Source organism: Hemicordylus capensis, chromosome 13 (assembly GCF_027244095.1).
Source record: "Hemicordylus capensis ecotype Gifberg chromosome 13, rHemCap1.1.pri, whole genome shotgun sequence".
NCBI lineage: Eukaryota > Metazoa > Chordata > Lepidosauria > Squamata > Cordylidae > Hemicordylus > Hemicordylus capensis.
In genome coordinates this window covers 4,206,286-4,233,752 of record NC_069669.1, presented here as the reverse complement: position 1 = coordinate 4,233,752, position 27,467 = coordinate 4,206,286, and the positions used below count along the sequence as shown (strand labels likewise).

General features: G+C 45.6%; 1 protein-coding gene and 1 long non-coding RNA gene across 4 annotated transcripts in view; one reads left to right on the top strand and one right to left on the bottom strand.

Annotated features, from left to right (window-relative positions):
- The window catches only part of LOC128336377 (uncharacterized), a 20,687-nt gene extending 12,584 nt beyond the window's left edge, over positions 1–8,103 (bottom strand). The window contains exon 1 of the long non-coding RNA XR_008311938.1: positions 7,972–8,103. This is a non-coding gene — a long non-coding RNA (uncharacterized LOC128336377). The remainder of the gene's footprint in view (positions 1–7,971) is intronic.
- On the top strand, positions 8,022–27,467 carry EMP2 (epithelial membrane protein 2). 3 transcript variants are annotated; one of them, XM_053275857.1, is made up of 5 exons: positions 8,022–8,154; positions 18,002–18,116; positions 21,192–21,282; positions 22,991–23,137; positions 24,731–27,467. In XM_053275857.1, the coding sequence occupies exons 2-5, from the start codon at positions 18,039–18,041 to the stop codon at positions 24,913–24,915; spliced, it is 501 nt and encodes a 166-aa protein (XP_053131832.1). In that variant the 5' UTR covers positions 8,022–8,154; positions 18,002–18,038; the 3' UTR covers positions 24,916–27,467. The 3 variants fall into 3 exon arrangements, with proteins under 3 accessions (XP_053131832.1, XP_053131831.1, XP_053131833.1); XM_053275858.1 differs by lacking the exon at positions 8,022–8,154 and adding an exon at positions 8,162–8,295; XM_053275856.1 differs by lacking the exon at positions 18,002–18,116 and having other exon boundaries at positions 8,023–8,154.

The window sequence follows — 27,467 nt, the reverse complement described above, 5'->3', positions numbered from 1 at the left end:
TCCCCCTACACAGACCCACCGTGGACACACATAGTATTTTTAACGCGTGGGTTTTTGAGGGCACCAACAGCAACTGAACTCACAAGAATGTAAGAATATAAAACAGGTCTATTTATGCAAAGATGCATTTGCAGAAACATTTCAACATGCAACATAACATATTCACATATTTCTTTCTGTGTGTCATGGTGTGTGTGTAGGGGGGTGATGCTTAACTTGCAGGTATTGGTGGGGGAGCCCTCCATAGGCCTTTCGGTCCAGGCTCCAAAAAAACCTAGGTGCACCTCTGCCCACACCTTCTGCACCACCCAAGAGACTTGATCTCCTGCCATGTAGACAAGAAGCAGTCCCCTTTCTGCCTGCTTCAGCTGCACCAGGCCTGTCCCTTCCTGTCCTCCTCTCCTGCTACAATCCTCCTGCCCCTGTCGAAACATGCCTGCACTGATCTCCTGGCTTAAACTCCCATTGATCATGTTCCTTGGCTACACATTTCCCCAGAGTGAATGGGATGGTCCCAGAAGACACAAAAGCTATGCGATAACACCAGTGTTGCAGCCTGAGAAACAAGAGGACAGCTGTGGGTGAGGAGGCAGGAAACCTTTTCTGAGGCACAATGAGGACACCTGTGGTGTCCCATCCTGGAAAACAAGTGATCTGTTGCCGGTGCCCTTGTAACCCCTAGCAGCAAGCGCTGTAATGCACTCTGCATCAGGCAGCCCTTGAAGGCAGTTCTGCAGCTCCAGATAGTGCTACGACCCTTTCCATGATACCCAAGATCATTTTGAACTGCAGAGGCCAGAGACATGAGCCTTTTGTGTGCAAAACATGTGTCCTGCTATCTATGGTGGGCAGACCTATCCTCGGCTACTAAGATGATCACCAAGAATGGAAACTCCATGACCAGGGGAGAAACGGCTCTTATGCAAACAAAGTTACATGACCAGGAATGGCCCAAGGTTGCAGCACCTGAGAGGCGAGGGGCCAAACATTCTCTTGCCTCACGCCCCTGGTGGGGGACATTCCCCTTTCCAAACTGACCGGTGCAAGTTTTGAAAGTGGCATGGGATCGGGGGCGCAGTTGCTGGCAACCTCCTTTTCTACTAGAACTGCTACAAATATTTATATACTGCTTTTCAACAAAAGTTTCCAAAGTGGTTGAGAGAGAGAGAGATGAATGAATAAAGAAGATGGCTCCCTGTCCTCAAAAGGCTCCCACAATCTAAAAGAAGAAACATAAGCTAGACAGCTTGCAAGGGTCCGAAGAGCCCCAAAGAGCTCCTTCAATTGCTTCAGCTGCAGGCATTTTGCTAACCGGCTGCCGCCCCAGTAATCTGCACCTTGCCTCATGAAAGGGCGGCCACTGTACGTAACCCTAACGGTTATGAATACTGAACAACACTGAAACACAAATGGAAGCAGGAATGGGTGGGTCATTTCCATGCTAATCAAAACACAAAGGTGGGTTGCAGCTGTCAGGTCGACGGCAAATCTCTGAGAAGGCTTGGGGTGCCCATTTCTAATCGGAGCATTATCTGGCTGGTCCAGAATGGTCTGAATGTTGGCTTCCCTCTCCCCTGCTGGCTCACGGAAATGCTGTTTGTTTTAGCCGTTCTTTTGCAGTCACCTGGATTTTCAGTGCTCTTCGACTCTCCCAGAGACCTGTTGCAACAGCGTTCTCTTCCCACCCACCCTGAGGCTGGGAGCTTAGAAGTTGTGCTCTGCTAACAAACACTTTCACTGCTGCAGCCCTCTCTGCAGGCTTACAGACTTGATGCCTGGGTGCCAGATCAGAGAAAAAGCCCAGCATCCTGCTTCCCATAGTGGACGAAAAGCCTGGCTGTACTTGAACTGGGTGGTGGTGGTGGTGCTGGACCCCCGAGGGAGAGGCTGAGCGACAGCTTTCTCCTCACCCTCCTGATCTTACCTCTGTGAGAAGAAGGTGGAGGAGGCACATGGACCCATCTTCACTTTCTGTCCCAGGGCCCATTCCAGCCTTGCTACATCTCTGCAAAAATATGCCTTCAGGAAGCTCACACCTGGAGTGTAACGGCGGTTCCCCCCACCCACATCACTGGTATAATAACTGACTCTGGAGAGTCTATGCTTATAATGGTTAATCTCCACTTCCTAAGTCTCGACCACCCACAATGAGTATCTCTGTCTTGCTTGGATTCAGCCTCAGTTTGCTCTCCCTCATTCAGCCCATTACTGCCTCCAGGCAGGCATTTAGGGAAGTTAGGCCATTTACTGATGAAGTTGACATGGAGAAATAGATTTGGGTGTCATCAGCATACTGATAACACCCTGCACCAAATCCCCTGATGAGTTTCATGTAGCTGTTAAAAAGCATTGGAGACAGTATGGAGCCTTGTGGGACTCTATACTGGAGCTCTTGTTTTGAACATTCTTCAAGCATCATTCTTCAAGCGACACCATCTGGAACCTACCCAAGAGGTAGGAGCAGAACCACTGCAAAGTCATGCCTCCCACTCCCAACCCCTTCAGGTGGAAGAGCACCTGCTTTGAATGCAGAAGGCACAACACTCCTTCAAGGGATATCAGGTAGCAGAGCTGGGAATACAGCATCTCTCTGCTTTGGAGAGTCACTGTGAACTGGCTAGATGGGAAAATGGCCTGATTCAATATACAGTCCGTGAGCCAGGCCCACATATTTTGGCCATTGGTACCATCTCAGGGGACGAATGTTCATAATTATTTTTGGCAATCTCCTAGTGATTAGGGTAAAATTGCAGTCATTTTTGCACAAAGGAAAGGATTAAGGTAACAATTCACACATTGTTGTACTTTCTCCATGGAGTAGTCTTTGCAAGACATTCCTGCCAATGTTAATTTTCATTCTTCTGACATTGATAAAATTTTATAGTAGTTGTGTTTTTACAACTTATAAAAGCGTCTAAAACACCATAGCAAATCTGGCCATGGCAGGCCTGATGGTCAGGACAGTAAAAGCATGAGAACACGCTGAAAGTCTTGCTATGGTATCAGCTCTTTCCCATCTCTAGAGGTGTAGCCCTTGTCAAAAACCATGAGGAGCATTCATCATCTCCACAGAAGCCACCCCAGCTGGCTCATGAGCTAATCAGGCTGTTTCTTATGCTCACACCTTGAGAGTGCAATTGGGGGGCTCAATGCACACCCAAGTCTACCTTGCACTGCAGGTGCCCGCCCTGTTTACACTTACAGCTGCCAATCCAGCAAGGAAATCATGCTATGTAAGTTACGCCCACATGAGAATCTCCATCACCTGACTTGCCCAAAAGTTTAAGGATTAATGTCACCAAATTTGGGATTTTTTGAGGACCGAAACACAACCCCTCTCCTGCCCTTGATTTTGCAAGCGCTGGTATAGCTGTACTTCTCAAATGTTGCTAAATCATCCAGCAGATAGCTGGCCAACACTTGACATGTTTGCAGCTGAATATCAGCACTGCACACACAACCTTCTGGCAAACTCCTTGCAACAGGTTGGACCAAATCCTTTCTCTCCCTCTCCTGCCTCAAAGCCAGTCCTTAAAAGAAAGAAAAAACCCAAGAAACTGCTCTGTTCCCCTCATTCACTTTGTCTCCTTCCCTGCTTAAAAGGGAGCAGAGGGAGCTTGGCAGAGAACAGCAGAGACAGAAATCAAGGCTGAATGTCACATTTCCTGCCTTGGGAATTGGTGCTTTCTTGGTGATGTGTGTGCATTATGGAGAAATGGTTTCTGCCCATGCGGGTGGCCGATGTGCACGCGCGCACACACACACACACCATTGTGTGCCAAAAGACAGAATTTTAGATTGTAAGCATCTTGGGACAGGGACCTCTCCCACATAGTGTGCCAGCTGGGACCTGTGGAAAACCCAGATCACGTACCCAGCACCCAGAGAGAGGTAGAGAAAAGCACATCACATATGCCATTCTAGCCACATCAAGTTCCCTGCCTCCTACCTTGATTTTTCCCAACACACGGCTGTTTCTTGGGGGTGCCCACAGGGTTTGGAGCCTGGCTAGACACTCCTCTTGCCTAACCTTTTGGTTGTGAGAATGCGCTTTATGTGTGGTACCTCAAGCTCCACAAAGTAAGGGTGGTACTGATGAAGGGAACATATTGTTAGTGGGCATCTTGATGCACTGGGATCTATCTTATGGCAGATATCATGTGTTTCTCCTTAAACACTTAAAGCAAAAAAATAGCAGCGGCTTTCATGGTCACTTGGCTGACGGATTTTCTGGGTCTCCCTGAGTCTTCATTTGGAGCCAGAGAACACATCCCCTGAAACAAAACAAGTCCTGTGTTGTGGAGGGAACATTCCTTTTGCAGCACACTGGGGACTCTCCGGATGCTGTAATTCTCTTAGCACTGGGTCTGTTCCTTCTATCCAGCTGGTCAGCTGCTTGCTGCAGCAAAGTCAGCTTCTGGAGGCAAAGGCAGCCATTTATGATAAACTGATAATTAACTCAAGGACATGAATGGAAGCAGCAGAATAAAAATGCCTCTGAAAGCAACATCAGTGCTTATAACCCTAGTGAATCACACAGATCTAAAAAAGCCAGTTGAAAGAAAATCACCTTAAATTCCCATCAAGAAAGATGAGGTTAGGTCTACCTCTCTAGAGAGGCTGCCCCCAATCTTGGGGGTGTAAATAGCTGATCTTATACTGCTCAGCTCCCAGAAGCCTCCCTGTTTACAGCTGGATCTCCAGGCTTGGAGATTACACTTTTGCTATGCTCAGGAGCTGCACCGCAATGGGAGCTCCCAGTTTATGTTATGCATGTTATGTTATGCATTATGTTATTATATATATAATGTATACATGTATACATGTATCGATGGCCAAGATATAGAATAAGTCAAGCTCTAGAAGTATTTAGGGGTGGTTTTCCAATTGGAGAGCACATCTACTTCATGTTACACAAGAGGTACAAAAGAGTGCAATGGCGCTTATTAGATTCTTTTTCGGGAAGGGAGGTGGTTATGTCCACGCTGCAATTAAAGTCTTCAAAGGGAAAATTTTAGTCCAACTATTATATGGAGCCCAGCTGAGCAATTATAAGGATTTCTGCCCCCTAGAGTTGGTACAAACCAAATTTATTAGAACAATCCTTGGGGTGTCAAGAGGGATGCTCAACACAGTGTTAAGGCCGGAACTGGGATTAGTACCAATTGAAGCACATGCTTGGGTTGCAAAGATCTCTTATTATTTGAAATTAAATCTTGGTCAAGCAGGCCTCACACTTCTGGTCCTGAAGGACAACTTTGCATCTGTATGGAAAGAGCGAGCTGAGAGGAAATTAGAAAGTTAAGGGCCAAGTATCACCATGTTGGTCTCCTCAAGGATCTTAAAAGCCAAGGAGATAATTAGGCAGTGGATTTGGGACACAGTGATTCAGGAAGATGGGGCCCGAGTGAGACATTTACCTTTCATAGGTAATGCAACTCACCCTCATAGACCAGCTAAATATTTACACGAGCTTGTAGCCACATGGAGAAGGGCATTTGCCTTGGCATGCTGGAATGCACTGCCCTCAGCTCTTAGAGGGCCACTATCTCGGTATTCTTTTTGCTCAAAGGTTATGCCCATGTCAGTCAGGAGCCAATTAATCATATGTTGCTTCACTGTTTATTTTTCAGAGATATTCAACTAACACTTTTCTCACCTATTTTGTCACATACCAGGATTCCCAGGTAGGCCATCGGCCTTTTATGTGTCTCTCCTTTTGTGTCTGACAGTGATATTAATGTTTCCACCAATGTGGCAAAATTTTGCCACACTGCAAACTGTGTAAGAAAGTAATTGGTAAAATCATGAGTGTCGACTGTACTGTATATTGTTATATTGTAAATGGTGGTTCGTAAGAAAGTACTGGCAGAATCATGATTGCTGGAGGTTACTACTTATCTATCATGTTGTATATTTTTGTCTGGTCAATGACTGAAATAAAGATTTCATTCCAACTAAGAAGCCCTCCCTGTGTACCTGCCTGGTATTATACGCTTGCCCTGCAAGGAAAAAGAGTTTATTGCATGAGTTCTCAACTTTGGGTCCCCCAGAGGTTGGTGGACTACAACTCCCATCATCTCCTTTGACCACTGTGGCTCAGGATGATGGGAGTTGTCATCCAACGACATCTGGGGTCCCAAGTTTGAGAAATCCTTGAATGTAAAGGCCCAAGAAGTCTGGGAAGCCTTAACAGTACTTTGTTTGTCCTTACTGGGCAGGCTGGAGTTGTAACTGCACTGAAATTGAAATGCTGAGGCTTTGAAATGCAGCTGTTGAAATTGTCCCTTGTAGAACTCCCAAAATAGAAACGGAAAACAGTATTTAAATTGAAAAAGAATTTGCAACAATTTGGGTCCACCCACTGCCCCTACAAAAACCCACAGGCGGGGAATGCAATAAAAACTGGAAATCAATTAGCGGTATCTCAGGCTCCCACCCTGCCAGTAACTTTGCGTAGTAGCTAGGAGCTATCTGCCATCAAAAGCTATTGGCAAACATCTTAGTGATGTGCCCATTGAAGATTCAGACAACTATTACCGGTAGCTATCTTTAGCTAATAGCTGCCTCTTCACTTGACACTTGTTATAATAGAAATATTTCAAATAAATACATAAATAATCACTTGCAGAATAAGATTCAGGCACAATATTTTTTCTAATTTAAAACATGATTTCATGCACTGAATCTACTTATAAATGATCCAGGATCATTTTTTAGGGTTGGGGTGTGTATGTGATTATTAGGAGTGGTATGTGTGTAAGGAAAATTTGTATTTATAGCCCTTCAGAAATCTACATACTGTTGGCTTTTGTTTTTAAGTTTTATAATTTTTTTTTGCTTTTTAAAAAAGCATCCATTTAAAAAAATTAACCATTATCATTATTATTAGTCGTTTTTAAAACGGCGTTTGTATGTTTGATTGCAATTTGGAAAACTACAGTTTTCACTCTATTCAAAACAGAATAGAATCCCAAATAAATCTTATGACAATGGCGAGCACAAAGAATTGAGAAGAGATCAGTGGTCCCGCCTTGTGAATCCTTCCCGCAACTATAGCTCCTTCAGCTGCCTAGCTAGTTTTAAGAAAAATGATCACTTCAAAGCCCTTTAAAAATGGCTCAAACATTTATTCCCTTACACAAGTGAGACATGGTTGGCCAAGGAGTGCTTCTCCCATCCAACATTCAGCACATCAGATTCAGAAATGAAACACCCACTTCCAAAGGCCACCTTCTGAAGACAACACAGCAGGGCATGGGGGGGGGTCAAAAGACCTTCAAAATGGGCCCTCTCTCCGAGCTATAGATCCCTAAAATAATCCCAGGAGAGGAACTTGGGTGAGATTTGCCATTGGTGGCTTTTCGCTGCGTGGTAAAGCTCTCTCTCCCACCCTTCCCTGCAGCCAGTGGAGGCACTTTTGAAACATCTTTTCCCCCCTTCCTTTCCACACCCAGATTTGTTTCTGACATCACCGCCCTTTCAGGAGGAGGCAGAGCCAGAGCCAGAGTGAGACCTTCAAAACAGCCCGCACTTTCAGCCGGACTCCAGCCCCGGTGGCCAGCGCTAGCCGGTGAGTAGCCACAGCCTCGGAGGCGGGGGGGGGGCTGCCTGCGTGGGAAGCGGGGGGGGGGGGGGTAGCACTTCTTGGATTAAACAAATGTGGAGCCAGATGGGACGTGCGGGGGGGAGGGGGGCGTGCAGGAGCAGGAAACGGGATCTCAGTGCGAACGGAGGCGCCTTGCAAACAAAGGAAGGGAGAGAGAGGGAAGGAGCCCGTGGCTTGGGCGCCAGGATCTGGCGTCTCCCCTGCCCTCCCCGGGAGGCCAGGCGCGCCCTCTCTCTGCCGCGGCCCCCGCCCAGCCCCCCAGCTGCATTTCAAAGCGGAGTGATTGCCGGCTGGAGGCGAAGCAGAGACCAGCAGTCCCAAACTTCCAATAAGTTCCCCCAGCTGAGGAAGGAGACACCAACCTGGCTGTTGCGCTGCTGCTGCTTTTGTGTTATGCTCCTCTGCTGTTTGTGAGAAAGTGTGTTCCCGCCCGGATGGATCATCTGGCCCGAACTGCTTGGAAGTCGATCTCGCTGCTGGTTACAGGGCGTGCTTTTCTAGAGCGGCTCCTTCGCCTGGATTCAGCCAGCACAGGCTTCAGAGGGGTGGGTTGCATTTATTTTTTAGATTGGTTGGCTACCGCCTCCCCCCCAGTGGGGCGAGATGGGATCGCCCTTGCACTTGGGAAAGAGCGTTTTCCAGCACCTTACCTTGACTTTTTCGGCTCCTTCCGGGCGGTTGTGTGGGTGCGTATAAATTCACTCCATTCCAGGCGTCGATTAGGCACTGGTTTACGCATTCTGTTTCTCGGGCAGGGGAGAACTCTTGCAAGCCAGCCATGGATCCCCGTGGAAGTGCAATGCGTGGAGAAATACTACAAATGAATTGCATCCCTCTCAACTCAGGACTTGAAGAATCACGTTCTTTTAGTCACTTTTTAAAAAAAGTATACCTTGTATGGCTCCTGTTTTCAGACTATTTCAAGACAACCTTCTTAAAATAATGTTACAAGGACTTTGTATTGCTTTTATTCAAGAGCCATAGAGCATCTCTCTCTTCATGTGCCTTCTCCAATTGGAGGGTTGGCGGCCAACGAAAGCCATAGACCGCAGTCCCTAGAATCGTGGATGATATCTTCTGTGTCCATTTCTAGCCAGTCTTTCAGGTCTTCCGTCCATCACCTTCCTCCTGCTTCCTCTTGATCTTTCGATAAAACATACTTTAAAAAAAAAGAGTGAATACAAATGAATTGCTTTAATTGGGGAGATATCAAAACTATGGAGAGCTGGTTTTGTGGTTGCAAGCATGACTTGTCCCCTTAGCTAAGCAGGGTCTGCCCTGGTTGCATATGGAAGGGAGACTTGATGTGTGAGCACAGCAAGATATTCCCCTCAGGGGATGGAGCTGCTCTGGGAAGAGCAGAAGGTTCCAAGTTCCCTCCCTGGCAGCATCTCCAAGATAGGGCTGGGAGATACTCCTGCCTGCAACCTTGGAGAAGCTGCTGCCAGTCCCTGAAGACAATACTGAGCTAGACAGACCAATGGTCTGACTCAGTATATGGCAGCTTCCTATGTTCCTATGGCTCATGTGCTCCTTTATCATCAATTTTATTGAGGTCTATGGCACAAATTTATAACTCCTTTTATAAGTTGTCATCCAGGTCGTATGGACTCTTTTTATCTTGATTATCTTCTAGCTGACCAGAATGTTTTAATGTCTTAAAGTGGCTAAGTTTTGTTTGATAGCCAACAAAATTCTCCCGGAGCTCATTATGAATTCAGTTTAGCTGTTCTGTTTTGAGGTTTAATTCGTTGATATCATATTACAGCTTTTATGGTTTACTCTGTTGGGCTTTTGTGTGATAGTAATTATTACTAATATATTACTATTGCACTGGTCTGTGACTGTAATAAAGTATTTGATTTGATTTGAATATAATTACTATCACAAGAAGTGATTGTTACAAGTTTAACCACTCATGATGTTAAATGTTCAACCCAGCTGTTTAATAAATCAGACTCTTCTAGTCATGAAAGAAACATTCATATTTTGCACCAGATTCCTTCTGCCTTCCTTGATATGCATGAGAGAGGCAAGCTAGCGTCTAGCATTTCATTTCCTGTGGCATGAGTGACGGAGTCCCCCTGCAAAACAAATGGACTGGGCAATACAAATTCTAGCAGCTGTGATGCTGCCTCCATTTCACTGTCCCTGTTCAGCCCCAGCATAGCGTCGCTCCCTGTGGCTAGGGTCTCCCTTGTGTTTCTTCTTAGACCGTGAGCCCCTTTGGGATAGGGAAGCATCTTCCCATCCCTTTTGCTATGTGAACAGCTGTTCTGAGAACTTTTTGTCTGGTTGAACTGCAATATCTGCTTTTGTTGACTGACACCCGGACTAGTGAAGGGCTTGTGCAAATGTGTTGCACTAGTGCAAGGCTCTTGCGCTAGCTAATTGTGCTACATCCAGACTAGGGCTATGTTAGCACAAATATGGTTGTGTTTGCATGACAAGGTGTGCAACTCGTGGTGCACTTCTTGCTGGAAAACCTCTTCCTCCATCCGTTGACACTGCAGGAGTTGTCTGTGCAAAAGCACAAGAGCTCAATGTTGGGATCGTGTGCAGCTACACAATTTTCTTGAGGGTGCAAGAATCAGGCTACAAGGTCTTGCTGACTGTCAGTTTCTCACAACGGAGTGGCAGTGTGGTGTAGTGATTAGGATACAGACTAGGACCAGAAGAGACCCAGGTTCAAACCCCTCTCAGTCATATACCTAGAGATACACATATCAGGCAGTATGCAAGTATGATAGATAGATGGATAGACCACTAGCTCAAGATCACCCTGGGTGATCTTACACTGCAACTGCAAGTGTAACCCCATAACTGAGTTGTAGTCCAGCAACAGAAAACGATCTGTTTATGCTCAGAGGTACCATTGTTTACTATGGTCCTGTTTCTGAAAGGGGTGTGGCCAAATGGGAGGGTTGGCTGCTAAATTAGCATGCCTAAAGGCCATAGGTCCCAAGCCAACAGCATCTGGAGGCCTCTTTGAGATGGAGGGGGAGGGGGCCCTGCCCAGAAGTTTTAGGGGAGGTGAGGAATCACAGGTGCAGGGCACCTGGCTGGGAAAAGGGGTGCGTTCACAAAATCCTGTTAAAATGTCAGAAGCTGGGGGTGGTCAGCATCCAGTTCATGGCATATACAGGGAAGGGCAGGTCTTCTAGGGGTCGTCAATGGACATGCATCCAGGGGCGGCAGGTTCCAGCTCCTCCATACACGTGTGCTGATGGGAGATTCCACTCCAGCAGTGCACAAAGCAGTCTCTCAAAGAGGCTGTGCTTTGTCCACGATGAAGTGGGGATGTGCAGAAGCAGACCGTCGCGAACCAGCTGCTTCAAGCCATTTGATTACAAACCACTTTGAATTGGTTTGAACTGGTTCGTTGAACCGACTGGCCCAGCTGATCAGTCTGACTGAACCGATTTGCTTTGGCACAGTTTGATCTGAATCTGGACTGCACAGCGTCAAACAGTCCATGCACAGCCCTATCACGGAGCCCTGCCAAAGCCTCTTCAGCAGCACAATGCGTTTTCTGGCATTAGCCCTCCATTAGCCCTGACATTCAGCAAGACACTGGGAATAATTTCTTGTGTGTGAGAGCCGTCTGATAGCAGAAGAATGCTGGTCTGCTTTGCCCAGTGGTGGGCTCCCCTTCGCTGGAAGTTTCCAGACACAGACTGGGCGGCCATCTGTCAGAGATGCTGGAGCACACGGGTACCCAACCTCTGGTACTCCGGCTGTTGCTGAACTGCAACGACAACTCTATAATCAATTTATAGAGGCTACAACTTATCAAAGCTCAGCATGGTGGAAGTTGTAGTTTAGCAGCACCTGGGGAGAGCCACAGGCTGGGAATCTCCTGCTGAGGAGATTCCTGCTCTGAGCAAGACCGCCAAGATTCCCTCCAGCGCGAACCTTCTGTGGTGCTATGATTCTACCTATCATGATCTTAGAGGGGAAAAAATGAATGTGTAACATTTGGAACAAGAACACGAGCTAATTTTGAAAAGGAGAGAACTGGGGATTATCCGGCATATCAGATGTTTATAGTGATCCAGTAGTGAGTGTGTCACCCTGGCCTCACAGAGATCTGGATTCAGATCTTGACTCATGATAGCTAAATGGAGCCTCCATGGCCAGAGGCAGTATACCATTGAAAACCAGTTTGCTGAGGACAAAGAAGAGGGCAGAGCTGTGGCCTTCCTCTCCTGTTTGTTGGCTTCCTAGTGGCATCTGGTTCACCGCAGCTAGAAGCAGGACGCTGGACTAGGTAGGCCTGTGGGTCTGATCTAGCAGGGCTTTTTCATGTGTCTACGTCTCTCAGTGGCGAAGGAGATGTTCTTTGTATGTGATTAGAGGCACATTAATCCCTTTTGACTCACTGGGTTCAAGACTTGAGCCGGTGAGCTTAGGCACTGATGCAGCGGCACTCTGTCGTCACTCCGCGGTTTCCCCTTGAGCGCATGAAGGGCCGAGGGCTCTCAGAGCCTGGGAAAGTTTTGCTACGGCTCAAGCTGTCATTGGCATGACTTATAAGGCTGCGCCCGGCTGAGCTGCACCCAAGGGTGCATGTGGCACCCGGAGAAAGCAGGCAGCCATGCCTCTTGCAGGGAGCCCTTCCCAAGCGCACTTCCACAGACAGGCTGGGCCACCGGGCCCCATTGAGAGTGAGCTTTTGGTATCAGCCTCCGCCCAGGCCAGGCATGGCTGGAATCTCAGAGCACCCCAGGCATTGAGGAAGGGAGATCAGTGCTTCGGAAGCAGCCAGAGGAACTGGTCCCGTGAGGGCAGAATTGGGCTTTCTCTGGGCTGGGCTGGCTGCTGCTTCTCATTGCAGCTCTCCTCTGTGGCTTGTTACCTTCTGAATCTGATCAGCACCATTCTCAGGAAGGTTCTTGCCTGAAGGCGGAACCCAGTTAACGCAGAACGGAAACGTAGGTGGTCCGGCCAAGAGGCTGTGCTGCAGACCAAGAGATTGCTGGTCTAGATCTCACCTCCATCCGCTGAGTAGCCAGCTGCTAATGGTGACATTGACCTGCTGTGTTCAGGGGCAGACTATGACTCCTACCCAGGGTTCCCTCGAACAAGGATTCCCAGATGCTGTTGACTACAACTCCCAGCATCCCCAGCTGTAATGGCTTTTGCTTGGGCATTGTGGGAGTTGTAGTCAACCACCATGTTGAAATTTGACCATTGGTTCACTACCTGTTTACCACTTAGCACAGTTAACAGCAAAATATTTCCAGGCAAAAAATGGCAAAACAACAGCCTACCATCTTATATCTGCTAATCAGGCCTGTGCAAAAGTTTGGTCAAGCTAAAAAACTCTCCATATCAATAGCTATTGCCGATGTGCTTCTAATGATCAGAAATGGTGCAATTAAAACCTCCACCACTAACAGGGTTTGAACCTGGAACCCTCAGCATGCAAGTCGACATCCTAAACTAATGTCAGGACGTCCTAAAATGAATGACCAAGAATGCCCACTGAAATCTATCAGCTCCTTCCATGGAATGGCCCTCCAACTGCATGCATTCCTATGGAAGGAACCTGTGCATATTAGTGGGCATTCCCTGTCATTCTCTGGTACAGTCGCTAGAGTCTACATGATTCTTGCGGCCTTCTTGTAACAGAAATCCCCCCACCCCGCATTATTGCATCTCTCCTAGCTAGTGAGGGGTCTGGCCATGCGGTGTGGCCGGCCGGCTGGGTGTGGCTATGGGAGCTGCCATGAAGATCACCTGCACTTCCAGAATTTGTGACTACATCACTGCTGAACAGCCTTGGTGACTGAGATGGCAGCTTATTTCACTGCTTAGAATCATCCCTGGACTGGGCTTCTAGGGTAGCTAGCATCTGCCCAAATCTTGATCCTGTTGGAGGAAGCCATTATTCAGTGGGAGAGCTTCTGGGACCTATAGAAGGTCCCAGATTCAATCCCTGACAGCATCTCCAGGTAGGGCTGGGGAAAAGGCTCTTCTCTGCCCTAAGCTGAGGAAAGCTGCTCTCAGTCAATGTAGGCAAACCTGAGCTAGATGGACCAAGGCTGCATCAGATGTGCATTAGAAGCATCCATAGCTCAGTGGTCAAGCACCTGATGCCAGAAGGTGGCAGCATCTCCAGGAGATGAGAAAGACCCCCTGAGGCTGAAACCCTGGAAAGCTGCTACCAGTCCAAGTAGACAATGCTGAGCAGCTTCCTATATATGTGTTTGGAATATCTATAGCCCTCCAGTTTTTCTCTGATCCCTATGGCGTTAAACTCTTTGGAAGCCTCACTGTTTGAATAGTTTAAAAGTGGACCTGTCAGAACTATCTTGAAATATTTTCATTATTCCTTCCAAATCACATTCCTTCTTCCTTGCTCAAACTGCAAGCTTCCCATTGGTGTATCTGCTGGAATTGATAGACCTTGCTCTGAGGCTTGTTCTGATGCCAGAGGAGCAGATGCCAGGCTCGAACCAGTGCCAGGAACTTGCTCCGACACCCTCATACCAACCAAGAACTAGACAGGCTCACACATTGGTGGGATTTCTATTGCTTGGATCAAAACAGATCTGATGTTACGTATGCTGCACCAGGATTTCCCGAATTTTGAGAGGGAGGGGTTAGACTGGTAATAGTGGCGTAGAATGAGGGTTGAGCTGCCAAGCATTAGAAAACTTGCCCCCTATTAATCAGGCAGCAGGATTTTAACTTCTTAAAAATGATTTTTAATACAGATATGTCTAAAAGTGGCAGAAGGCTGATCTGCCATCTTGCGAGTAGAGACGATGCCCACTCCATCACCAAAGTGTGCTCTCCTTGAGAATGATTCATATGCAAATCCATGCAGTTTGAATTTGGTTAATTAATCAGTTAAATCAGCCCAATCTCATACCGTTGTCTGACAAAGATTTCTTCAGTTGGTTGACAGGCAGCCCTAATTCCAAGGTGCACGGCTGAAAAAACAAAATGAAACAATAAAAAGCAGCCTTGCCCTTTCTTTTCCTAGCAGCTGACACAGGGGTAAAGGAGACCCAGTGAGGCAGGGCTTTTAATTTCTTTTCCAATCCATGGGCAGCCCCGTTGTAGCTGCGAAAGCCCCAGTTCAACTCTCCTCCAGCCACAAACTCACAGGGTGGACTTCGGCTAGCCAGCATCTCTTGGCTGCAACCTGTGATCTGAAAAAGAGGGATAATTCGGCTCTGCTACCTTGCTGGGTGGTTGCTGTGAAAGAGATTTGTGCAGTCATGCATGCAAGTGAGGAAGAGTGTGATGCCAGTGGTGACTCTGCTCAGATGCCATTTCATTCATTTATTTAGTTAGTTAGTTTATAGCCCCCTTCTTCATGAAAACACATCACAGTGGCTTGCAAAGATGTATCATGAAACCAACATGCAGCCTGTGTATGGAAAATAACATAAAATTTTAAAATCGCAGCAGTGTAGCACTTTCACTAGAAGGAAAATGGTCTCAAGCAGCAGAATAAAAGGCCTTCCAAAGAAAGGTCTTCTGTACCTGTCTAAAGAAGGAGGGGGGAGGGAGAAAGAGTGTTTCTATAAAGATGGGGCCATTGTTGAGAAGTCCCTGTCCCTGCTGGCCACCAACGCATTCTGTTCATGGCAGGCCAGAGAGGAGACCCTTTCAAAATGTGGGCAGCTTCATAGGGGAGAAAGTGAGCCTTGAAGTGCTGTAGTGCAAGCTCCTCTCCATGCCAAGGGAGTCCCCCCACCCACTCACTTTGCCTTCCATTCTCCTGGGAAACTCTTCTCCCCCCAGGGGAGAAGTCCTTCCAAGGCAGGCTGAAGCCCTTTTGCCATGATTGGCTAATTGCATCCTTGTGAGAACCTTGAGGCTGATCACCCTAAAGCACGAGGGAAGGATACTTCATGGAGGACAAGGCTGTTTATTTCCGCGGCTGATTTGTTAACTCAGTCACATGCCATTTTTCAAATCTGGATAGGATTCCTTGTGGGTTACACAACAGATGCCACATAGCTGGGATTATGCACATTTTGGATGCAGGTTGAGGAAGAATCTCAGAATCTCAGTTCTATTTAAAAACAAAACAAAAAACACCCCAAGTTTCTATTCCTCAAGCCTATGAAGAGGGGCTTGAACTCAGGAGAGCTGTTTAGTGCCATCTCAGAAGTCAGATGAGCAGGTTTTGCCCACTTCAGGGGCAGGAATTCATGCATGTGGCAGGAGGGAGATAGTACTGTTCAACATGGGGAAGTTCTCCTGCACAAGTACCATTGAGGAATGCACACAACTTGTGCACAGCCCTCAGTGGGCAGTGTGCAGGAGAACTTCTCAGTGAATTTGCACCTTAAATCTGGATATCTCTGGGGCCAGATGATGGGTTTCACAAAATGCATTTGGCTGCATCTGGGTGTGTGAATGTGTTTCTATGTAAACAGCAGCTGCCGGGGTGGGAGAAGGTGATCAGCTGCCTTTTTTCTAAAGTGAAGTGCCCAATGCATCGATGATCAAATGGCCAAAGGCCATTGAGTCTGGAGAGGATGGGAGTTGTAGTCCAACCACATCTGGGGACCCAAGGTTGGGAACCTTGTTCTTGATGAAGATAGATGTTGTGACTGGGGAATAATGGGAATAGTCATCCAGCCACTTATTTATTTATTGCTTATTATTTATGTATATACTGCCTGGTATGTGTATCTCTAGGCGGTGTACGTAATTTAAAATACAACAAATATAAAAACAGCTAAACCGTTTAAAATTAATTTTAAACTAAAAGCTTGAGAAAACAGGTGCATCTTAAGAGTCTTTTAAAAAACAATAAGAGATGGAGAGGCTTTTGTTTTTACTGGGAGTGTATTCCAAAGCCCTGGGGCAACCACAGAGAATATATATGGGGGACAACCCATATATAGGTTGAGAACCCCGCATGATGGTTCATTGGTGGTTCTCTCTTCCACTAGACAAATCTATCCCTTTTTTGCTCAACGTTTAGCTATTTGAGCTGAACAAAACCAGATGTTTAAGCAAGCATTCATTCTTTCTGGCAATACTGCAAATTATTATTTTTTAAATAAGAAAAATCCTGGTCTGACTGCTCCTCAAAACAAGGGTGAACAGCCTGTCTGGAACTGCCAGTTTTGTTTTGTTGAAGAAATGTGAAAGAAAGAAAGACAGTTCTGGGTTGGGTTCCATGGTAAAATGCCACAGAGTTTGCTTTGCAAGCTGCAACAGATGTTTCTCTGACATGCTGAAAGACACGGAACTATGCATCTGAAGAGTTGTCGAATCAGAGAGAGCGAGAGAGAGAGAGCAACCTAGGAGAAGATTAGCCACACCGCAGTGGGACTTCTACTTGTCTTTCTTCAAATAGCAGAAGCTATCCAGAGCTGTGTGAAGGCTACTATTCTGCAGAAGTGTATGACAATTTCAGAATGTGGCATGGGACACATCATTCAACTTCCTAAGAACCTTGGCTTCCTTTCCCTTTTCAAGTTTCTAGCCCCTAGGTTTCAAAGATGTTCACAGAAATTCTTTAACTAACTGACTAAATAATAATATTCATATTCAAAAGTCTCAAGGCATTTAACAAACCAGTAAAAACAGTTAAAAATTTAAAACAAAAATAAAAACACATACAAAATTCATTTGAAAACAACATTCAACTAAAAGCCTGGCTGAACAGGTTGTTTCCTAAAAGCCGTCCAGGATGGAGCAGCTCTAATTTCAACAGGGAGCACGTTCCACAGTCCCAGGGCAACTATAGAGAAGGCCTGCCTCTGAATCACCACCAGAATAACTGGCGGCACCCTTGGACAACCTCCTTTGATGGTCTTTATAGGGGGCGGGGTTCATAGTGAAGAAGGTGCTCACTTAAATACCCTGGGCCCATGCCGTTAAGGGATTTATAACCAGCACTTTGTATTTTGCCCAGAAACCTATTGGTAGCCAATGTAGTTCTTTCAGGAATAATATGGTCTCTGCGGGATGTTCCAGAGACCAACCTGGCAGCAGCATTCTGCACCAATTGCAGTTTCCCCTATTTCCCATAATATCCCATCTTTTCACCAGCAGGCAGTCAAGGCACCTTATTGCCATTTTTGGTGACCGTTCCTCACGCTCGTTTAAATGTTTGCATGTGTCTTGAGAACGGGATAAATAAACATGAGCATAGGCTTGTGCAGAACCGTGGAGAAGAGGGGCTTCTGGCCAAAGTCAGACTTGCCTTCCTGAAGATGTTGTCGTGATTTTATTTTGACTATCCTTTTGCCCAACTCTAAATTGCCACTGTGCGTGTTTCTTTTTAAATGTTTTGATCTTCTGTAATGTTGCTGTAAACCACTCTTGTTGCATCTTAAAGCAGGACGCAAGTTTGGAAAACAAGCAAACGATGTTTTTTTTACACCTGATCCCATTCTTATGTTTGCACAGCACTGCCTTCTTCTAAAGCAGCCCTTCCCAAGCAAGAATGCTGATTCTCTTGGCTTTCATCATCGTCTTCCACATCATCTCAGCCGCGCTTTTGTTCATCTCTACGATAGACAGTGTAAGTTTCCCTTCAGGTGGCTTCCACCACCGTTCTTGATTAGGTGTGCAGGAACATAGGAAGCTACAAAGTCTGACCCTTAGTCCATCTAGCTCAGTATTGTCTACACTGACTGGCAGCAGCTCTCCAGGGTTTCAGGCAGGAGTCTTCCCAGCCTTGCCTGGAGATGCTGCCAGGGAATGAACATAGGACCTTCTGCATGCAAGCATGGAGATGCTCTTCCACTGAGCTATGGTCCTGTCCCCTGAAGGGACTATTTTACAGCCCTCACATGTAGTCTCCCATCCAAATGCAAACCAAGACACACCCTGCTTAGCAAAGGGGACAATTCATGCTTGCTGCCACAAGACTAGTTCCCCTCCCCATAGACCAGCTCTGCTCCACATGTGTGAGTTGGGTGTCCAAAAATCAAGAGGGCCCTCCAAATGAGAAGCCACTCAGACAGCTCCCTTCTAGCCTGAAGATCAGCCTCAGCCCTCTATATGTGGATATCAACTGGCCTCTGTATCCAATACAATACAATGAATATTTATATACCACTTTTCAACTAGAATTTCCAAAGCGGTTTACACAGATATAAATAAATAAATAAAATGGCTCCCTGTCCCCAAAGGGCTCACAATCTGCAAAGAAACATAAGACAGCCACCAGCAACAGCCACTGGAGGGATGCTGTGCTGGGAATGGATAGTATCAATATTATACATATATTTTTGACCTTTAAAGCCCTACAGGGCTTGGGGCTGGGGTCAGACCCTATTCACCCATATGAACCTGATAGAATCTCAGGCCCTGCTCACATCCCTGCTATTAATGGAGATCCAGCAGGCAGGCACTAGAGTCAGGGCTTTTTTGGTTGTGGCCCCTCAACTCTGGAATGCCTTCCCAGAAGAGCTTCTCCATGCTCCCTCCCTCAGAGCTTTTAAAGAACAGCTAAAAACTCAACATTTTTAGCAAAGCCTTTTAATATTCATCTGCAGCTCATATTAGCTGGATTTTGACATTAATTTGTGTTGTTTAAATTTGGGTTTGATGTGGATCTTGTTTTAGTGAATTTCTATTCATGTGTCAGTTGTATATTGTTTTTATTTATCTGTTTTAATTTTGTGAGTCACTTTACTACTTGTGAGTCACTTTAGTAGTGTACTGGAGGAGTGGGGTATACATATTTCAAATAAATAAATATGAAGAGCTCTATTGGATGAGGCCAAAGGTCCTTCAAGCCCAGTATCCTGCTTCCAGCAGACGACAGCCAGATACTCCAACAAGAAACCACAAGCTTTTGCCCATGGTTTTCTCCCAGAAACTGATATTGCCTCTACAATAGGAGGCTCAGTTTAGCAATCACAACTCACAGCTGTTGATCAATCAATCCAATTCCTTTGTCTATTTTTTAATAAGAACAAGAAAACGGCTTTGCAAACCAGCTGAAGGTGCGTCTGGCTAGCCTAGCAACTGGTGTCTTCAAGAAACTTCCAAGTAGGGTATGAGGAAGGCAGTCTTCCCTGCTGTTTGCTTCTAGCAACTCTTACTCAGATGTAGTCCTGCCTCTGAACATGCACCTCGTATGGTCCATTTAGGGATTTCTGGAGGCCCGGCTGCATTTTCCCAGCCTCCAGCAGGGAAGTGCTTGACTAACAAGCAGAAGGTTGCTGGTTTGAGTCCCCGCTGGTACTATATCGGGCAGCAGTGATATAGGAAGATGCTGAAAGGCATCGTCTCATACTGTGCGGGAGGAGGCAATGGTAAACTCCTCCTGTATTCTACCAAAGAAAACCACAGGGCTCTGTGGGTGCCAGGAGTCGAAATTGACTTGGCAGCACACTTTACCAGAGGGCTGCGTGGCTCCTGGGAGAGCCGCTGAACCCCACAGCTAGGAGGACAGGAGCCCCTGGTGGCGCAGTGGTAAAACTGCCGCCCTGTAACCAGAAGGTTACAAGTTCGATCCTGACCAGGGGCTCAAGGTTGACTCAGCCTTCCATCCTTCCGAGGTCGGTAAAATGAGTACCCAGAATGTTGGGGGGCAATATGCTAAATCATTGTAAACTGCTTAGAGAGCTTCCAGCTATAGAGCGGTATATAAATGTAAGTGCTATTGCTATTGTCTGTGGGTATGGTAGGTGGTATCCTGCCTCCGCACTGCCCCCAAAGCATACAACCTCGTAGTCTCTCCTCAATGAATGCATGCCAAGCTTACACTCAGAAGTCACACCTAGATTTCCTCAGTATCTGCAGATCTTCTGCAGTATGAGATTTTTCTCCACATCCATGAGGATTTCCCTTTCTGAAACAAAAGTTGCCCCCAGAGGTTACTGGTACATGGAACACGTTTTGCTCTGCTAACAATGCAAAATAAGCACAGACAAGGGTCATCACCCTCACTAGCAGGAACAGGATGTATATGTGGCAAAAGCTGGGGTGCTGGTAGCTTGAGACATTTCTCTGTTACAAAGAGAAAACTATGCCCTCACCTCCATAGTTAAATGTAGTGTCCTTTCAAATAGCTAGTGTGTTAGTGTTAGTCTCCCCTCCCACCGCACATGCACTCTTCAAAATGGCATCCTTATTTATTCCATGTGTCTGGCCGTGCCTAAGGAGTAGCCATGTGATGTGCCTGAAGGTCAGCTGACCATCTTGGGGAAGCATATTATATTCTTTCAGGTCTGCTGCAGCCAAAGGGCAAGAGGAGGTGCACCTTCACAAGGTAGCAACATTTGACAGAAGTTTAACATTTGTAGCTAGCTGGTTAGAAGTTGTCTTCTGCCTGCTAATGGAGAAGCAGGGGTGCATGAGTTTAGCTTTTGGTACTACTCTGGTGCTAGTACTGCCTTCCACTGCAACGATCTAAAATCAAAATGTTTGTTTGTAATATGGAAGATATGGGTGGGGAAGATATGAGTAACTGGAAGAAATGGGTGTGCCGCAGCGCCACCAACCTCAATGCTCATTGAAGCAAGCATTTTTAACAATCTGGGCAACAAAGAGCCCGAAGAAGAAGAAGATCTTCTGGCACAATGGCTGCGTTTTCCTCCTCTTCTGTATTTCCATGCCTCTTTTTCTCGCTGTTGTTCTGCAGGCCTGGTGGGTCGGAAATGGGTTCTCGACAGATGTTTGGCACCTCTGCTTCAATGGCAGCAATTGCACCGCACTCGATGACAGCTTTCCAGGTGAGCGATGAGCTGGATTTTTCTGCTTGCTGGGGGTAGTAGTGGTGGTGGTATGTGATGGAACGACATGGCTTGTGGGCCTTTCCCTTTGTGTCTCCAGTGGAAATTGTCAGTGAAAAATGTGTGGGGTGCTGCTGTTTATTACTGTATTAGCATTTCTCCACCCCTTGCTTTGCATCATTGGCTGCCACTTATTATTATTACATTTATATCCCACTTTTTCTCCAAGGAGCCCAGAGCGGTGTACTACATACTTCAGTTTCTCCTCACAACAACCCTGTGCTTGTGAGGAGGATGGGGAAATGCTAATGTCATGACATCACATTACACTTTTCAGCTAACCTTAGTGTCATCAGGCATTCAGATAAAGACTGTCCCTGAAAATGGAGGGTCTTAGCTTTTGGAGTCAATAGTTACCGATTGTCTGGTGACTAATCCCTACTGTTACTTTAGGGAACCTACCCTGTTGTAGGGAAGCTGCACCAACCTCCTGATCATTTTAGTTACTTTTTCCAGCTCTCTAGCTGGGGAAAACCACCTCTTCTGTGCTTTAAGTTTCATGCACACGCACACACACCCTTTCTAAGAACTTGGCTGCACAAAGTTCTGCCACTTCTTCCTGAGATTAGCTTCTGATTTTGCATAAGTTATCTGAAGCATAACAGAAGAAAGGGAAGGGCTGCCCAGACTTGATTCCAAGGAGCATGGAAACTGCACTTTTCAGGGGGAGGAAATGGGTCCTGGAGAATTGGCAGGAGGTGGAAAGCTTTTTATTGTCACTCTGCATGAGAATTGGTTGGAGGAAGTCACTGGCAGGATGCAGGTGGGCCTTAAGAACGAAAAGTTAATGGGATAACCTTTTTTTTAAAAAGGCAAGTCCCATTACAAAATAAGAAAATAAACTTCTATTGAGGCCACAGGGTGGGTGGATTAGGTAGGGAGCTGGGCAGCAGCCTTTAGAACTGGTTCACACACAAACTTTTGATCATCCGTGTGTGGCAACGTATATGTGGGAAGAGGCATTGTGGTGTGAATTTGAAATTAGGATTGCCAGCCCCATAGGATTGGCCTGGGTGGAAATAGTAAACTGTTGGGAGCCAGGAACCAATGTACCTTCTTCCTAGTCCTGATCTCCTCTGCAAAACTTCATCAGTTCTATCCTCGTTGAGCTTTAATGGCATTTCTCCCAATGGGAAGTTTGGCAAAGGTGCCCAATGTTTAAGACCCTTAGGCCTCCTCTGTAATTCCTGAGGAGGAGGGATAGGGTTGCCAGCCCCTCAGGCTTGCTCTAGAGCAGACTTGCTCAACTTAGGCCCCCCAGATGTTTTTGGACTACAGCTCCCATAATTCTCAGCCACAGCAGCCACTAGCCAGGGATTATGGGAATTGTAGGCCAACATCTGCAGGAGGGCCGAAGTTGAGCAGCCCTGCTCTAGAGTCTCCAGGAATCCACCTCAGTCCAAAAGTGACTTCTGAAGGCAGCTCTGGAGATCTTAATGGCTTGATCGTGTGAACGATATGGTGGGGGGGGGGGGGAAGAAATGCCTTCAGGGATAACATCAGTCACAGTTAGCAATTCTGCTTGGACTGTATTGTGTTTGAGGCACATCTGTTCACATAACCAGTTGTCCGCCATCATGTGGACAGTAATTGAGTTGCTGAATGACATACTTCCACACGCTCCCCAATCTACCTTAATTTTTTGCAGACTACCAAGCTATCCAGGCAGTACAGGCCACCATGATTTTGTCAACCATCCTCTGCTGTGTGGCCTTCTTTGTTTTCGTCCTTCAACTGTTCCGCTTGAAGCAAGGAGAGAGATTTGTCCTAACATCTGTTATTCAGCTCTTGTCATGTGAGTAGCGCTCTGCTGACTATTCCCCTCAGCCTCTGTAATTTGAAAGCAAGGTACTAAAACGAAGTTTGGATTCAACTTAGGTATTCAACACCAGAAATGTCCTGCTTTCAGATTCACTTCCATTAAGCCAGGGGTTTTCCAACTCGCATCCCTAGATGTTTCTAGACTATCCTCCCATCAGCCACAGCCACAGCGGCCTTAACACTAGACTCATGGAACTTAGGAAGTGGTTTGAATCTGCCTGTTCTGGATGGGGTTACACTCCCCTTGAAAGAACAGGTACATAGTCTGGGAGTACTTCTGGACCTAAGCCTTTCCTTGATATCTCAGGTTGTGGCAGTGCCCAGGAGCGCTTTTTACCAGCTTTGGCTGATACACTAGTGATGTTCATTTCTTGAGATAAACAACCTTAAAACAGTGGTACAGATGCTGCTAACATCCAGGTTTGACTACTGCAATGCACTCTATGTTGGGCTGCCTTTGTACATAGTCTGGGAACTGCAAGTGGTGCAGAATGCAGTAGTCAGGCTGGTCTCTGGGGCTACCCAGAGACCAAATTACTCTTTTTCTTTTTTAAACTACACTGGTTGCCAAGTAGTTTCCTGGAAAAATGCACAGTGCTGGTTATTGCCTATAAAGTCCTGAACAGCTTGGGAGCAGGGTATTTAAGAGAGCTCCACCTTTGCCACGAACCCCGTCAACTATTAAGATCATTGGGGAAGGTCCGGTTGCAGTTGCCACTGGCTTATTTGGTGGTGACCAAAAACTGGGCCTTTTCTAGAGTTGCCCCGGGTCTCTGCAGCATGCACTCAAATGAAATCAACCTCCACATCTCTGGTTCTTAAGCGGCATTTGAAAATGTACCTATTTTATCAGGTATATAATGTTTTAAAGTTTTATTGATGGTTATTTTAATTTGTTTTATATGATTTTAGGTTTTAATTGTTGGATTTTAATTGTAAACCGCTTAAATTTTATATGGGGTGTATATAAATACGATCGATAAAATTTTGAAACACCCATAGCAAATCATTATCTTTTCTACTTTTTCAGAGCTGTGGCTTGTTTTTCTCAGAACACACAAAGAAAGGGCTCCATTCCTCACTTAATAATGTTTCTCCATCATGGTTTCATATTGATTTTAAAAGCAGTTTGACAACTAGACCAATAAAACCCAGCATAAGACTAGATGGACCCATGTTGAGAGGCTCCAACAGAACTGCTGTTATGTTCTTCTTAAAATAATGACCATAGTAGAGGCAGCAAAAGAAAAATTAAAATTTCAATTTCAGAATAGCAAAAAACTATATAAAATGACCAACAGGAGCCAACAAATTAAGCAACAATCAAAGATCAGACTGCTCCCCCCAAACTTGCCAGTATCTCCCCCAGTTGCTCACCTTCTGCAGTCTGAGTAAATCACAAGGTTCCTGAATATTGATCGCCAAGGAGGGGTGGCCTTTGCCCTCCAGACCACCTACCCACCTGCCTATCTGTCCACCTCCCTGACATGTCCTTGGCTATCACTGAAACCCCTGCACTGAACCTTCAGCAAACTTCTTGACACCTTTCCTCTCCCCTTCTCCACAGGCCTGTGCGTTATGATTGCAGCATCTATTTACACTGACCGGCACGAAGAGCTGCACACGGGCTACTTGTACACCTTTGATGTGAAGAGCGGCCAGTTCGGCTATTCCTACATTGTGGCTTGGGTTGCCTTTGCTTTCACTTTGGTCAGCGGCATCATGTACCTCATATTAAGGAAGCGCAAATAAGACACTTTTGCTGCCGCCGCTAGTCAAATTTCTATCTTCACAGTACTGAAAAATCCTAGCAACTGTTTTGTATATCATCAGAAGTGGTTTTGTAGTAAAGTTATTGTTCCTTTTTTTGGTCTCGTGGTATGAAACAAGGACTGTGGGAGGAGAAAAGCTGTGGGTGACGTGGAAAACCTGGCCTCCCCAATCATGGATTTAAAAAAGAAACAAACCTTAAACCACAGCCAATGCTATTTTTCTCTTGTGCAGCTTTCAGACAAATGTAAAGTTACTAGGTATTAACATAAGGCGGGTGGGCTCCTTTCTACTCTCTAGGATGAATATTTGCAACTGCCAAAGTGGGGTATACTTAAACCTTATCCGGCCATTAGTAATGTGGAACCAACTGGGTTCTCCTTGGGGAGATGAGTGAGATGCTTCTGGCCCCCAAAGTATTTCTGTGGATGCAGGTTAGCTTTTAATTCTTCAAGAGAGAAGGTCCTTCCTAAGAGAGTGACTGGTACAGAGGCCGCTGATTCGGAGCTACCATGCTAGGCTTACCTAGCAGGGCCTTGCCGCAGCTCTGGGAGCATGGATGCATATTGCATAACCAATTCAGCATGTCCTTCAATGCCTCTCCTGTGCTTGCACATTAAACCGCTCTAGCTAGAAGCATCCTAACTTATCACAGATAAAAATGATATTCTGTAGATGCAGAGAGAACACCCTCAGGGGTTCAGAGAGAGCACTATATTTTTAAGATCAAACCAGTTGCTTGGGACTTCTGAGCACAGATTCTTTTCTTCTCAAACCATATGTCCAGAGCTACCTCGAGAAGCACAGAGTTACCCCTGAAGGACTTGCTACCTTAATCCACACCTGGAGTATTTTGCAATAAAGGCAACGATCTGTAAAACTAAATTCTAGGCTGATCTCTACTTTTACCGTTAAATCTTACCTTGTTAGTTTTCTCTTGCTTTTTGAGGAAATCAACTTTTAAAAGGCTTTCTGAGGATGTACAGGGTGTAGGCAGGGGGCTCATGTACAAAACTGGAAGGGATCTAGAAGGTCTTCTAGTCCAACCCTCTAACCTGTGCCACAGGAGTGTTGAATACTCAATTGCTTTGTAATGCCGATAAGAGTCCACTTTGGCCAGAATGCCCATTTGCATTACAAATGCATCCCTTCTGTATTCACAAGGACACACAGGAGAAGTTGAAAGGTGATTTCAAACCAGGCAGAACTAGAGATGTGAAGGTCTTGTGGGGGGGGGACCCCCAGAAAAATGCAGAAAAGAAACATTTTTAAAAAAGGACTCCCCCCCCCAAGGAAAAAAATGGATTATGAAATATTTTATTTTGGAATTATGAACTAAGGAAAAATGTTCTGGCTTTTACACTCCCAAGCTTCTTGCTTGCTTCTGATTCCTCCCTCTTCTGTAGCATGTGAAACTGGTCTATGTTTAGAAATATACCAGATTTAAAAATAAATGAACATGTGAAAAGGTAGGGAGGCTTGTCTCAGTCCAGGCAATTCAGTTTTCATAAGTCATTCAAACAATAAAAATGAAGGATCAGAAGGAGGAATAACTGCCGATAGTGACAGCTCAGAAAATGAGAATGGTTAGTCAAAGTTTCATGATGAACTGCTTGCCACAGGGTTCGCTGCACTGTTTGTAAGCCAGGTTTTCCCCACTTTTTGAACATCAAGAGGAGCAGGCAAAATGTTAAACTGCTTTTGACAGTTTATAAGGAGCAGGCAAAAGGCTTATGTTGAAAATAGAAGAAACTGGCTCACAAAGATGCTGGATTCCTTGGAGTTCAGCAGACTGCAGTCCATTTGTAACAAAAATTAAACATTTAAAAGTAAATAATTACATTTGGACTAATTGTCTGAATAAACTAAACTTCTAAATGTAATATACAAAACATGATCAATGTTGTAAGCAAAGCAGGTTTTAAGTAAATGATCCTAACAACCACCACCAACATTTATATATCGCTTTTCAACAAAGATTTCCAAAGCGGTTTACATAGGGAAATAAGAAAATGATACATAAATAAAATTATCCTAAAGATACAATATGATTCCAGACCTGTAAAGATCTTTAAAAAGTGTTGCACATATTTCAATTTCCCCAAGATTTCAAATTTTTTTTTCAAAAACACCGGGGGCGGGACGGACATCTTTATGTCAACATCTTTATGTCAAGAACAGCATGCATGGATAACAAAACTGACATGCCATTCTGCCCACTGAAATGAAAGTGAGTCAAAAGAACCAGACAGTCCAGTCTAGTAACTGCAACTTTTATTTTTCCCCCAACAATGCTACTGCCATTGCTACACCACCAGGAAGAACAGCAGTCCTTTTTACCTTACTATGGCCATTTTTTGATATATATATATATATTTTAAATTACAAAGAAAACAGATTTACAAATATGTTTGATTTCTCAGTGACCAGCCTTTTTTCAGATTGCTAGCTTAACTCTACTGACTGTGCCTCAACTGTACTGTGTTTATATAAACCCACTGTGTATATGAAAATAAAAGTTACAACCACCTGCA

Coding starts and splice junctions, on each gene's coding strand:
- EMP2 (XM_053275856.1), top strand. CDS start 8,044: ATGGATCATCTGGCCCGAACTGCTTGGAAGTCGATCTCGCTGCTGGTT. Junction 21,283..22,990: donor ACTCGATGACAGCTTTCCAG/GTGAGCGATGAG, acceptor AATTTTTTGCAG/ACTACCAAGCTATCCAGGCA. Junction 23,138..24,730: donor TGTTATTCAGCTCTTGTCAT/GTGAGTAGCGCT, acceptor CCTTCTCCACAG/GCCTGTGCGTTATGATTGCA.